Source organism: Pimephales promelas, chromosome 5 (genome assembly GCF_988280905.1).
Source record: "Pimephales promelas chromosome 5, fPimPro1.hap1.1, whole genome shotgun sequence".
In the NCBI taxonomy this organism is placed as follows: Eukaryota; Metazoa; Chordata; class Actinopteri; order Cypriniformes; family Leuciscidae; genus Pimephales; species Pimephales promelas.
The window spans coordinates 4,365,088-4,379,893 of NC_142773.1; the positions used below are offsets into that span (position 1 = coordinate 4,365,088).

The window sequence follows — 14,806 nt, forward strand, 5'->3', positions numbered from 1 at the left end:
TTTTTATGTATATTTGATAGTTAAGGACGCACAAGCCCAAGTATAGGCAGTCCCTTTCGGAGCGCGCACCGCCTTGTGAACAGCGTCTCTTGCGCAGGTTTTTGTGTTTTTAATAGCCATTTTTTTATCTTGCAACAGTAGAAGACAGCATTTTGCAACAATCGCTGATCGTGCTGATTCTGACGGTTACGTTTGGGTTTTAAGAAGGAGAAGAACTGACAGCGCTCCGCAGTGCCGTGAAGTAAAGGAAGTTAAGCTGGACAGATCGTCTCGTTTTTTTAACGGTTTTATCTCAAATATCTTCTTTTTATAATCTTTGGAAGCCAAAATACAAAATATATTAGAATAATATCCCAGATCTAAAGTGTAACCACGTTGAATGTTAGTTCTGTCCTCATTGTCACTCATTAAGCAGGGCTGTCGTGTTGCGCGTGCTGTGGCTTTGCGTGAGAGATCGCTCTCTCTCTTCTCTCTCTCTCTTCTGAACTGCGAATTGCAAATTTGCATCACAGACAAATGGTTTAATTAAAATATAGCTTATATATAGAAATGGCTGGCGAAACATGTTCAAGATAACTTCTTTATAGGAATAATAAATAGTAGCCCAACCATGTTGGCAGCGTTGTCCGTTACCACTGACACCCGTTTCTCTGGTGGAATGTGGTAAGTGTCTGCGACTTGAGTCGCGCAGCAACATTTTCTCCCATATACGCTTCATCCATCTGCTTTGTTTCTAACACAAAGCTATTCATTATCCAGTCCGTATCGATAAAATGGGCCGTAACTGTCACGTATGCCTCCATTCTAAGCGAAGACCACAAATCAGTTGTGAGGCTTACAGCCTCGGGGGATTGGAGAAACTGGTTTACATTTACTTTAGGTTCATCAAACCACGAACGTAGTGCACACATGACAGTCTCCCGTGTGGGCACAGTATATCTTGGCTTGACGATTTTAAACATGTTCTTAAAGCCCTCTCCTTCCACTGTGTTGACTGGCCTCATATCTTGGGCAATGAAATGCATAATCCACAGAGGATGGACCAACTCCAGTTGCGTCTGGGTGCTTCCTGACGCCTGTGGCATGGCCTGGGGATGCACCTAGTACAAAATAGTAACCAATAAAAGAAATTATAAATACATTTTTAGACATTAGACATCGCAAGCTGTTTTGAAACGTAATAACTCGTTTACCGCTTTTAGGTGATAGGCCATATTGGTCGTTGAGCTGTGGTACGTTAGCTTTAGGCCGCATAGCTTGCACTCCACAGTCTTGTCGTCTTTTTTGTTAAATGCAGCCAGACAAAAGATTTAGATTTGCGGGACATTTTTTTGTCAATTAAAGCTAAAACAAGTAGCGTTCTAATTCAATGAATACAGCAAAACTATTTATATTCTTTACTGAGCGCAAAGCAGCTGTGCAGCCAGCCACAGGTGTGGTTCACGAGTGTTCTACGTGGTGCGCTAAACTGTGGCGCAGTTACAAAATAGCCTAAATTAAAGCATTTAAAGTTGGGGATAAAACATAGGCTAATAATTATATTTAGAATACAGTAATATATAACTGATTATAAAAGAATAAATATCAAGGAGTAAATCAATGAGAATGTCGGTCGACTAAGACGCCATCGACCGATTAGTCGACTAAATGACTAAAATTAACAGCCCTAGCTTCCAGTGATGCACCAGTAAAACCAGCTATATGATATGCAGTGGTGGAGGAAGTACTGAATCTCAGTACTTAAGTAAAAGTACAAATACCCAGATAAATATTTACTTTAGTAAAAGTAGAAGTAACACAATGGCAACCATACTTAAGTAAAAAGTAAAAAGTACGTGATTTTAAATGTACTTTAAGTATTAAAAGTAAAAGTACTTGCATAACAATTGATTCTCTTAATGTCTATTTTCTAATGATTAATAAAACATTTAATTCTAACTCATTTAACCTAATAGCCTACTCCTATAATGATGTTCAATAATGATGGAAAAAAATGTCACCATTTCTGAAACAAGCTTGCAATTAGGAAATATCATGCTTATCCTTACTATATGTTAATAACTATTGGCAGTAAACGCGATTCATTTATGGTGTAATTCTGAACCTCTTGGCTTGCCATAATCCTAACCAAACCAAACATATGTTACACACGGTGTGTTTCCTATGCACGTAAAAACAAATTTTCGCGTATGAGTTGCATGATAAACACACTGCGTGCGAGACGCATTTAGTTGATGTATCTATGGCAACCAAACGTCACTGGTGAGACAACGTGCAACGAACGGACGGTCAGATTACGTTTTGGCAGGGGAAAAACTGATCAGAAAATGTAACGAAAATGTAACAGAAGTTGTAGAAATGTAGTGGAGTAGAAAGTAGAATAATTGCTGCAAATTGTAACGAAGTAAAAGTAAAAAGTATGCACTATTTATTCTACTTAAGTAAAGTAAAGATACGTGAAAAATGTACTTAAGTAAAGTAACGAAGTATTTGTACTTCGTTACATTCCACCACTGATGATATGACATGGCTCGACTGCAGATTTTCTATACATCATTATACTTTGTAATCCAAAGCAGCCAAGTTCACATTTTACAGTTCACAGAATGAGCCATCATCGAGGTAGACCGTCAATTTGAAAATAGTGTTTTTGTCGCTTTAAGAAATGGGCGAGCTAACTTGGTTTGTTTGGGATCTCGCTACAAACATAAACAGAAGTGAAGGCACCCACAATCGCTGATACAACCTTTAAGTGTAAAATACCAAACTTGTCCTTTTAAGTATAGAGTCCTGCACCCACTTGTAAAACAATATAACTTTTGTCTGAATATTTTTTGGTTTGAATGTATATCAAAACTGCCTAATGATACTGAATGAAATGTTGACCCAGGACGAGCTATAGGACTGTGAAACTTTGGGGGTGTTGATGGACCCGATCTACTCCATCTGAGTTTCTATCATCGTTCTGTATCCGATCTACTCCATCTGAGTTTTGATCATCGTTCTGAACCCGATCCAGATGTAGTCTGATAAAAATGCGATTTTATTTTTTTGCTTTCTAAAGAAGAGGGACTGTTCTTTCTTTAGATATACTGCATGTTCAGATATTCATACAATCAAATATTCTGAGGGCTATGCAATTTTTTTGCGAAAATGATGAAGTGCTGCCTCTCAACTTAAAAAAAAAACGCTTGCAGGGAAAGAGTTAAGCTCATGAATTAGAATCTTGTTAAGAAACTAAAATTTCTATTCTGCTTATCGATTCATGTGTGAGCATTTCAATGTGGTTTTAAACCATTCAAGCACAAGTAGACACAAAACAAAACTCAGTTCAGCACTCGCAGACTGTTTCCTGTGCTGGGCAGTTCTCTTTCGTGAATAGAGATGAAAAATGACGCTATTGCTTTACAGCAGAAATAAATTTCTAAGTTTCTAAATAAGTTTGCATCATTAATTCAGCTATTTTCCTGTTTATTACCATGATGATGCTGTTTTGAAACGACATGTATTATATGAAGCACTATAAAAACGAAGGTGACTTGACGAATGCAGAAACCAGAGCTGGAATAGGAGTTTAGTTGATAAGTCGAGGTTTTGTCATTTGTACTGAGCGTTGGGGAGTTGCTCAGGACTCTCGTACCATCTGTCTCTCAGGTCATTGTGACGTGGACACAAGGCAACAATGGCGTTGTGGAAGACAGCGTGTTCTTCAGCCTGGACTCTCTGATGGTGCCGTCAGGCTTCAGACCTGCTCGCGGTGACGTGGTGAATGTGGTGGTGTTGGAGAGCAGTCAGTCGCTCTACTGCTGGAGAGCTCTCTGCATGACGCCGGTTCAGCACAGGTGACGCCTTCTCTCGCTCCTTCACGTTTGTCACATTCACCCGAGAAAACAGACACAAATTTCACATGCCTTTTGCTATCCATTCACAGAATTTGTTCAGTCGTCAATCATTTTTAGCATCCCAACCATTACACGTGTGGAATCGATCATCTCTTCTGCTTAACTAGGTTACAACACGAAATGTACTGTATATCGTATGGTAGGTATGTTGAAAGATATAGTACAACTTGGTGAAATCATGTCACATGTAATCCCTTAATCAGTGTTTTAACTGCGGAAAGGCATTGGTTACACAGCTTGTGAACTGTAAATGTCATATAATGTCACATTTACCCTAGAAAAGCCATTCATTGTTCAAAAACTCATTAGTCAGCTTAAATTAACTTCGAGAGGGGAATTAAACAAACAGTTCCTTCCTAACGTTAAAAAATAAAATTCATCCATGAATTCTTAATGTTAGGATCACAAGGAAGGCAATGCAAAGTGTGTTTTTCCACAACTTCACACTTCAAAACAGCTTGTTTTCCTCAAAGGTGGTTCTATGGTTTCATTGCCGGAGTAATCCTGTGTTTGCGTCTGTCTCGTATTTACCAGTCCCTCCAGAAAAACGCGATTATGCGATCGCTGAATTCAATGCAAAATCAGCCAAAGTCCGCATATTTATGCGGGGGCCGCATTTTTTCAAATAAATTTCCGATTTCCGTGCAAAATATGCGGGGTTTGCATAATTTCATAATCCTCGCATTTTCGTTGCAAAAAAAAGTCACATGTATCTTACCAGAAAGTTGAAAAATGTTGCGTTTGCTTCACACAAGAGCAGCCATTTCCCCCTGTTTCCATGGGAACGTTATGAAGTGACGCAATTACGCGACGCCAGACAGACTCACGGAGGCGATTGACATCTCACAAATCAAACTCGTATAACTGTCTGTCACACATTCTACCGTCACATCGTTACTTAATAAACAACATAAGATAAAAGAAGTAGCATCAAACAGAAATTACCCGCACACATGGGGTGTTCGAGGCGCACATGTAACACTGCAGAGAGTTCAACAGGGAGCGCGCAGCTCTTAAAGGGGCCACACCTTATTTACACTCGTTACAGTCTGAAATAAAACAAGATGAGAAATAAAATATTCCCAGCACTTTCTATGATGTAGTATGCTTGTTTATCAAAGGAAGTAATAAGAAATGACTCTTACATTAGCCTAGTGAGAACAGGATGTTGGAGGAATCACTTTTTTCTCTCTTTTTCATCAAACCGCAATTTTTGCAAGTTCCCTCAATTTTTGCAAATTCCTGCAATTTCATTGCATAAAATTGCATAAATATCCAGCATATTCCATCGCATTTTTAAAGAAAACGGGCCGCGTAATCAATCAATTTTTGCCCGCAACAATCACAAAAAAACTGCGTTTTTCTGGCAGGACTGAATACTATTATGGTAAATGTTATATATAAATCGCAAATTTTTTCACAAATTTTTGGAAATTACCACCACAAAATCAGTCATTTTGATCGCAAAAATCACAAAAAAAAATCATGAAATCCTGGAGGGACTGATTTACCACTATATGACAAGTGCAGATCAGTGGGCCGGGCTACAGAGGCAATGATGTAGAAGTAGGGCTTGATCTTCTGCAGAGGTGGTCTTTCCTCACACTATGAGGTAATAATGTGACAAAATCCAAGAGATTGGCTTCAATAAGAGCTGTTTTTGGACTACCACGGATGTTGAGGTCTGAAACGGATATACTTGCAGGATATTCTTATAGTCCAATGACCTTTGGAAACTTTGATTTCTCAATTCATGATCCCTTTAAATACATCACTTTACATAGGGGGAAAAGCCACTAGTTTAACTCCCAAACCAACTAGAGGGAGGAATGAGTAAATAAACCAAATCAAGATGTTTTTTTATTCTATGGAAAGAGATGAGTTGTATGTTAAAATAAGTGTACAATGTATTAAATGAATGTTCATGAATCCAAATATAATTTCATAAATAGCTTGAAAGATTATAACCAAGAGTAACATGTTGTTATGCATAGTTTAATACAAGGAACATGTATGACTGGTAACAAAAGGGCATGTAATAAGAAGCGGCCGGAGAACCCACATCAAATCATATCAGTTATATGAGAAAACAAACACTTTAGCAGACTGTTATGTGTAACGTGAACGGAAAAAATGTAAGTTTTTCCAATGACAGTCCAGAAACCAATCAAGTACCAATCAGTATCTTTAATGGGCCATTCAGCACAAGTGTTGGAAAGGGTTCAACCTGAGCACCCTTCTCCAAACAGACATGGAGAATTACATCATTAATCATAAACTAATTGATCTAAAACTAATTTTTTTAGTTGAGTACATGAAATAAGGAGATCAGTTACCCAGTTAAATGTAATTACTGAAACTTTAAATTTGGCTTCGGTTAAAAAAAAAAACTTAGGACATCACTGTTTAAAATATTAAATTCTTGGCATTCTACCCAGTGGAATATGTGTTCCTTTGTTTCATAAGAGAAGGAAACACACAAGACAATTCAATTGCTAATTGCAACTATTTTTTCAACAAACCAATCACAACCCAAACATAATCGTGTCTAAGTTGAAACATTAATTCACATGATCCCAGTCATGACTCTCTCCCCTTCACATCTTCTATCTGTGTGTGTTTGATAGTCCAAACCCCTCGGAGCTGCAAATGCCCGACGCTGAGATCCACAGTTTGTTGGAGAATAAGGGTGGGCTTCAGGTCAGCCAGGAAACACACTTTGGGCCTCTCCTACTGGGACACTGCAAGGAGCTGCTGATCTGGATCCGGTGAGTTCACACATGCACACACACACACACACACACGTTAGGTAGTTATGGTCCAAAAATGATATTGATATTCCAATCGATGTTTTTTGTTGATCATAAGAATCAGACAGTATTTTGCAGTGTGTTTCATGTTGATGTCAGTGATGAGCAGTGGTCAGTTCACAGCAGTGTAAGATATTAACTTTTCCATTAAAACACGGTAAATCGATTTCCCGGTGAATTTTTCCTTTACCTTTTGTTACATTTAATCAATGCATTCAATTAAAAGAACAAGACACTACAGGCTGATATCAAATCTGAATATCAAAATCCATTTTTTGCACTACAGAAGCTACAGTTAGTTGTATTTATACTATAATTACAATAGAAATACAATAAAATTACAATAAATAATGCAATGAGATTGATTTAAATACATGTTTACCCTAATTAAATGATACTTTAAATATGAAGCTAGAACTGCCAGCATGTGGCAGCAACTCACTGTCTTAATGAGTCACTTAAATGGATAGTTCACTCAAAAATGAAAATTAGCCCATGTTTTACTCACACCTGAAGCCATCCTTGGTGTTTATAACATTCTTCTGTCGGACGAATACAAGCAGAAATATATTTTGAAAAATCACGGCTCTTCCAAGCTTTATAATGAGAGTGAATGGCTGTATGACTTTGGAAGTTCATTAAAGCGCATCCATTCATGATTAAAGTGCTCCACGCGTCTCCTGAGGTTAATAAAGGCCATCTGAAGTGAAGCGATGCGTTAGCGTAAGAATTTATTTAATTTATCCATGTTTAATAATTGATCAACTAAAATTACTAGCTTCTGGCAGACGTCCATACGCAACGATTTACGCCAAAAGTTGAACTTAAATACCCTATTAGAAATAATAGGTTAGCAGTTAAATTGCAGCCATTGAAACATTTGGATTCTTGCCGAATGAGAGGTATGTCATGTGAGCCCATACATTTAGCTTTGTCGGCTTTGTATTATGTTTTCCAAACCGGTCACCCCATTATCATATTGTAACAATATTCCATTGTTTCTTTTCCCAAATCGTCAATCACATCTCACCCATTTTCGCTGGGGATCATAAACGTTTCTTCCTTTGTTTTGCTTTTAATTTGTCTTACAGGATTTTTTTCTACTTTACCACAGTAAAAAGGCGAATATATTAGACCTGATACCTTTTGCTTGCACATCAAATTCTATTTAACACAGTTTGTGCTTGTTATTAAGGTAATGCGAGTCAAGTTTATTTGTATAGCGCATTTCACACACGCTTGGGGTTTTAGTTTTGCTTTCTCTGGCTGCACAAAACAAACAAAGCCTAAGTGTCTTGACAATGTGGAAGATAAAATTCACTCTTCAGACCATTTACAACAAGTAAACAACATGAAGATATTAGAAAAGAGATGGTCTCTTTCCTTCTTGTGTCCCACATCCCTCTCTAAGCGCAGAGCGGTAGGCTTTATGAAGCATCTTTGTGTGGAAATATAAAACAGGTTTTTAAAATATATTATATAGGTTCCCAATATTTACTGATATTTATTTCAATGTTGTGTGTTGTTTCACTGATGAAATGCTAAAATAAACACGCGCGTCTTATCACACACACACCACCGGTGTCACCGCAAAAAAACTGCCACAGTCACAGCCCTAGTTATATCACACATCTTGAGGCTTTATGACTTCATGACCTGACCTGTATGACTTCTGTTGTGGAACACAAAAGGAAATGTTTAGCAGTCTCTGAGCTGTTTTTTTTTCCATACAATTAAATAAAAATCTCATAAAAGTAACCCGTATGAGCCATGCGCAGGAAAACCAGGATTGGCAATTGCCAATGAGTTGGAAGGGATTGCTCGTGATGCATCTGTTGCTTCTCTCTCTAAAACAGAAACACAGGCTCAGAGAGTCACAGGCTGAAGTGCTGTGAGTTTGCAGGATGGGACTCGGGCCAGCAGTTCTGTTTCAGTTCTGTGTCTCTCAGCAATGGCAAAGCTCAAGACATGCGTGGTGAAAGCAAGACAGACGGGAAGGTAGAGGACGGAGAAGAGGCTCAAGCCCTGCAGATGCTGGCGATTGAACCCAGAGAGAATATGTCCGTGACCATCAGCTGTCAGGCCAAGTGAGGGGATTTTAAACACATTAACTCACTCAATATCCCCTTTCACACAGCAATCCCGGTAAATTGCCGTCCAAAAAATTGCTGACTTTACCGGTAAATTTAAAAATGTGTTGTTCACACAAGCAACCGCGTTCTGGCTTTTTACCGGTAACGGACCATTCACACACCAGCTCCAAAGTAGCGTTAACTCTGTGATGTCATTTATTGGAAGTGACCTCTAAAGTTGTTTACAAATCTCTTCATCAGCCGGACGAGGAGAAGCGCTTTAGCGTGCAAAATACCGGTAATCTTTTTTCTGGTGTCACTCCAATTTGAAGACATTTGTTAACCGTGCTGATAAAAAAGTCATAATTTTATGAATGGCCTTGAGGCGTTTGTCTTTCAACGGCTTCTGATTGGCCAAAAACGCTTTCTGACTTTGCACGTGCAAAATACCAGTATTCTTCATTCCGCATTCACACAGCGCATATACCGGTAACTTACTGGTAATGTTACAACTTCCCTTTCTACTGGTAAATTGCTGGAACCAATTTACTGGTATATTTGAAACATTATCTGTTACCAGGAAAGACTGTATGTGTGAAAGGGACTTTTGTTATTGCATGATATATTGGAATAAAATTGAATTCTTGATATGGCCACCACATCGTGCATCATGGGGGAAAAATTACATTGTTGAGAAAAAAAAAATGTGTGTAAGTCGCATTTTATTATTACATTCAGAAATAAGGTTAGGTGGTGTTCTTATAAACATTATTTGGTCCACTTTATATTAAGTGGCTTTAACTACTGTGTACTTGCATTGAAAAATAAGTACATTGTACTTATTGTGTTCAGGTTAAATTGTAAAACACTTTTGCTGCTTTGAGGTGTGATACGAGTAAGGTTAGGGACAGGTGTGTGTGGTATGGGTGGGTTAAGGTGTAAGGGAAGGGGCAACAGTGTAATTGCAAATGTAATTAGATAAATTAATTACATGCAGGTATTTTCAGGATATTAGTACAATGTAAAAACGTATGTACACAATAAATCCATTGTATCAAATTATTAATTTCAATGTAAGTACATAGTACTTAAAGTCACTTAATATAAAGTGGGACCCAGTGTTTATTATAAATGCAGAGCTTAAACAAATTTAGGAAACGCAAGTGACTGCGCTAAAATGTAATTGTAGGGTCAACAGCACACACATCTGTGAAGTTTCTCCTCCAGCTCAGGCCAGCGAGCTTCGTGTCCACCATTAGCTTTAGTCACATTCATTTCATCAAGTGTTGTTTCACCTTCTCGCCTGTCTCAAACCAATTTCTCGTTTGCACTAGTTTACTTTCTGCTACAATAAACTGACGTATGTAACTCTTGAGAATTTTAGTGTTATGATGAGGAAGCTGGGATGTCAGGTGAGCTGGAACTGGTTTGTTTTTCATGCGCATTTGTGTGTGTGCATACTTTATTTTGCATGCTTGACTTCAATAGACCTCAGTCTAGTTTTGTTTTAACACAATAAATGGAAAAAGAATCCAATTTATTTCTGAATGAAAAGAAACCTTCATCTGACGGTGTTAAAAACTGACGGAGTTGACAAAGGTCCAACTGAATTTACGCCTACGATTGGGACTGCAGAGAATTCAACATTGTTTGTAAAAATATATATATAAAAAACTTTCAGGACTATGTGTCCTACTGTGAGATCCACAATGAGCAGGAAATAGGAAAGGGGTCCTCAGAGTTAAAGATGACCATGACAGTGCCTGATTTATTCAGAATTATAAAGAAAAATCCTGAGTTGACAAACTGAGGACACAACTTTGAAAAATGTATATTTTCGAATTTGTTCAATTTTTAAAGACCTTGTTTGGCAGTTTTACATTGACCTCATGCTGAGGAACATAGACTGTAAAAAAAGATGGATGACACCTCTTCACTCTCTAGTTTTAGTTGACTATAATAACCCAGGTGTATGTGCAGGCTGACGGTTGATACGGATGGTAAGGTGTTTAATGCTCTTTGGATGTGTTTGCTGTAGGACTCTGGGCCGCTCTGCTGAGCTGCTGCTCCTGCACTTCTCCTCGTTCACCATCGCGAGGCGTCTGGAGGTGTCAGTGAGCTGTGCAGAGGAGGGTCTGCTCAAACCCAGCATGCCCTACACCGCTCTAAAAGCAGTGCCAGCGCAGCCGAAGCCCATCCAGGTGCTCACGGTGACGGCTCCTCCGGCTCCCATCAGGTGACGCTCGCCGATCTCATCCTTGTCTGCTCAAATGTGTTTCCTTTCCTCTTTTAGCTAACTTCCTCTGTGAGGTTCTCTTCAAATTGGAAGCTGGCAGTGTCTTTAAAGGGGTCATATGATGGCTCTAAAAAGATCATTATTTTGTGTATTTGGTTTAATGCAATGCGTTTTAGGTTAAAGTCATTATTTTACACCGTACATTATTGTTGCTCCTCTATGACCTGCCTTTCTGAAACACGACGATTTCGTTCTGAAAAGCGTGCTGTGCTCTGATTGGCCAGCGATTCAGTGCATTGTGATTAGCCCGAATACCGTACGCGTGTGACGGAAATGTCACGCCCCTTACAATATTTGGAACACCAGCTCCCAAAGAACAATGATGGGTAATAATGTCAGTACTACCTTCACCTCGAGCCCGAATCTAAACTTGAAAATGCAGATGATCAAGCTGATCCATCAACTTTGCCTGCGCGACTGAATCAGAACGCAACAGATTGGTATGGTTTTATTTCATTGGGGACATAATTACTGATTATAATAGGCAAGGCAAGGCAAGTTTATTTATATAGCACATTTCATACACAATGGCAATTCAAAGTGCTTTACATAGAAGAAATTAAAATAATCCAAAAAAGAAATCAGAATAATTAAAACAGTTTAGAATAAAAAATAAGTAATAATGAAAAATAAAAATTATGATAAAAATAAAATACAGTAAATTAAAACCATTTAGAATAAAATGAAGTGCAGTAACAGTCGGACGAACAGTGGCCTAATGAGTTAGGCCGTGTGTCCACCAAAGTGTTTTTAGCCAGCTTAAAACGCTAGACGCTCTGCTGTGTTGTGGGCGCTTGAGAGCATTTTGGCAGCGCAGCGTTTTTTTCCGTTGAGACGCTATAATATGTTAAAATATATTTCATTGCTCAGTTTGAATGTTGTGACAGTTAGTCGGTGTGGTATTAGTCTCGCCCCTCCTCCATTGTGATTGGACGGCTGGGTAAAAAGTGACAGTGATGAGCGCTGCGTTTTATCCAAAGTTGAATATTTTTCAACTTTCGGCGACCAGTAAAAAACGCTGGGCGCTCGGCGCTTCAGCGTGAAAAAAACGTTCAGCGCCTCGTCACACTCAAGGCGTTTAATAAACGCGGCGCTCCCATTGAAAACAATTGAAAACATACGCCAGGCACGTGGAAAAACGCTTTGGTGGACACACGGCCTTACTGTCTTTTTACGCGCCACGAATGGGGGGAGAACACTGTGTATACACAAAACCATGTCTGCGTTTGTGATCATAGAAAAAACAAGTAAGCGTAACTTGACTCAAAATTCATGTTTGAATAGTCAGTAGAGAATTCTTAAAAATATGAAAACTTACTTGCTGGCTGTGTTTGTGAGTCAGAAGCACCAGAAAGTACTTGCAAAGATGAAATTGCACCACTAATTGTATCATCTTTTGGAAGGCCAAACAAAGTAGTTTGGCTTTTGCAACGAAAAACACAGCGTCTCCATGACATGGCGGCAACAATAACACAGCGAGAATAAAGATTCCGCCTTCTTTCTTTGCACATACATTTGAGCGTTATTATAAAACTCTGCGCACACTCTCCACACGCTGATGTAAATTTGTGGGGTCGTGTTCGAATGAAGCGTTTTAGAAAGGCGTGGCTGAGCCTTAACTTTTACAAAGAATATCTCTTTAGGTTTGAGACTTGAGCTTTGTAACTCTGCAGATCTAACACATGCACAAATGGCTACATAACACACTAAAGAAAAAGGAAAACAAGAAATCGCATCATATATAGGGCTGGGCAAAAAAATCGATTTTTCGATTAATCGTTTTTTAAAATGTGTTCGATTCAAAATCGATTCTCAACGGCCACGAATCAATTTTTTCCATATAAAGGGCTCGCGGACGCGGTGCTGCATCTTCTCGTCTCTCTGCACTAGGCAAGCGCCAAGTGCTGCAGCTGTCGATACACACACACGCGTTCAGGAGTCGGGACATGACGTAATATTCACTTAACAATCGGGCCAGCATTGCATCGTAACCTAAGATCGTAACTAACGTTTATCATTTTCACGTCTTTTTGTGTTTTACAAGCAATGTTAAACCATCCCATGCTCGCGCACTCTCAGAGATGTCTTTCACTGCCTCACAAACAGCTCGCCAGAAACAAAAGTTTTGTCCCTGGATTATATCACTTTAACAGTTAAAACACGCGACATTATGTCAAAACTCTGGTCTTGGTGAGTAACCTCGTAAAGACAGTCGGTAATGTCTTAAATTAGCATTAAACGCGTGTGACAAAGTTAATGAAACAGTAATGGATTCGCGCACTAGTTCTTAAAGTGAACGCAGCCATTTGTGTCAGTCATTAATTCTGTTGTCATAACAACAGAATATAGTATTAATTGTAAGCAATCAGAATTAAAAGCCTTTGTATTTAATTCAGTCTGGACTAAAAAGACTATCCAGTGTTATTTTACATTGGATTACTTTATTCAGTTTCTGTAGTATTTCTGACATACCCAAAAAACTACCCCAAAATGTCTCTTAATTTGTGTCTTTATTCTATTGTATTTATTTGTGCTACTTTTTTCAATTTAATTCAAAGATTGAAATCAAGCTTCCATACATAAACTCTTAAAACAAAAACAAAAAACAAAAATAAACAAAAAAATTACATAACCATTTAGGTAAGATCAATGTAAAAAAATGTCTAAATATTTATGTATTTATTTATCTACATCTATCTTAAACATAAAATAACATGATACTGTTTGATCAAGCTGTGCGACTGTTCTGGCTTTTTTTGCACATTGCATCAAAATCCTGTTTCCTGTTTTCTGGTTCAGCATATTGTAGAGCCAACTGGATAAATTATGCAACGATATTTGTGTCGGTGTGTTGGTATGGATGTCAGAGTGTGGTTAGTATGTGTGTTATAAAAAAATATGTGTGTGTGTGCGCATGTGTGTGTTTGTCAGACTGAGAGAGAAAACCTGCAAATTCAGATCCAATCACTGTGAGCTCCAGTGGGGTTTTGCTGGGACCCAATGGGGAAAATATGTTACTACGCCCAAACAAACTGTTACCGAAAGCTCATTTTTTGAGATATCATCCTCAAATTTGGAACACAACCTATTTAGATATATGGCTTTGATTTTATTGTAGTTTTGAGTTCAACCTGATTTTAAAAATATATATTTTATATAAAATATTATTTTATAAATAATTTTCATAAACTTATACCTATATAACTTTTTTTTTGATTTACTTATTATTATTTTTTTACTTCAGCAATAATCTGCAAAGGATCTTCTTTAAAATGATACCAAACTTAAGTCTCTGCTTCAAAGCGTCACATTTTTATGACAGTTTTTTTACATGGACATTTTTGTCCTCTTTTTACCTATGTGTAACTTTTTTTAATTGATGCACAAGGGTTAAAAAGTTTTACTCTGTGGCGAAAATGAGCTTCCATTATATACTGTGCATAATTGTGTGAATGGTGAAAATGTACACTAAATATGTACGCAATTTATTTTATTTTTTTCTTGCTTTTTTGAGCATTTTGTCTCTTTTGACAGGCTTACAAGGCGGCATCTTCCAAACTTCTTGGGGCAGTACGCCGTGCCGCAGGCTCTCAGAGACTGTGTTGAAGCCCAAAGAGACGTGCTGGTTGTCCAGCCGGCACTGGCAGAGGTAACGTCGACTTCAGTGCCGTCTCTCTCGCATCATCGTTCATCTTAGTCACTGCTCATAGGGCTCAATAAAATCAA

General features: G+C 38.2%; 1 protein-coding gene across 1 annotated transcript in view; it reads left to right on the forward strand.

Moving 5' to 3' along the window:
* The window catches only part of mov10l1 (Mov10 like RNA helicase 1), a 60,638-nt gene that overhangs the window by 15,797 nt on the left and 30,035 nt on the right, over positions 1-14,806 (forward strand). The window contains exons 5-9 of the mRNA XM_039665782.2: positions 3,655-3,842; positions 6,530-6,670; positions 8,569-8,799; positions 10,823-11,020; positions 14,615-14,729. Of these exons, the coding sequence (XP_039521716.2) occupies positions 3,655-3,842; positions 6,530-6,670; positions 8,569-8,799; positions 10,823-11,020; positions 14,615-14,729 (873 nt within the window). The remainder of the gene's footprint in view (positions 1-3,654; positions 3,843-6,529; positions 6,671-8,568; positions 8,800-10,822; positions 11,021-14,614; positions 14,730-14,806) is intronic.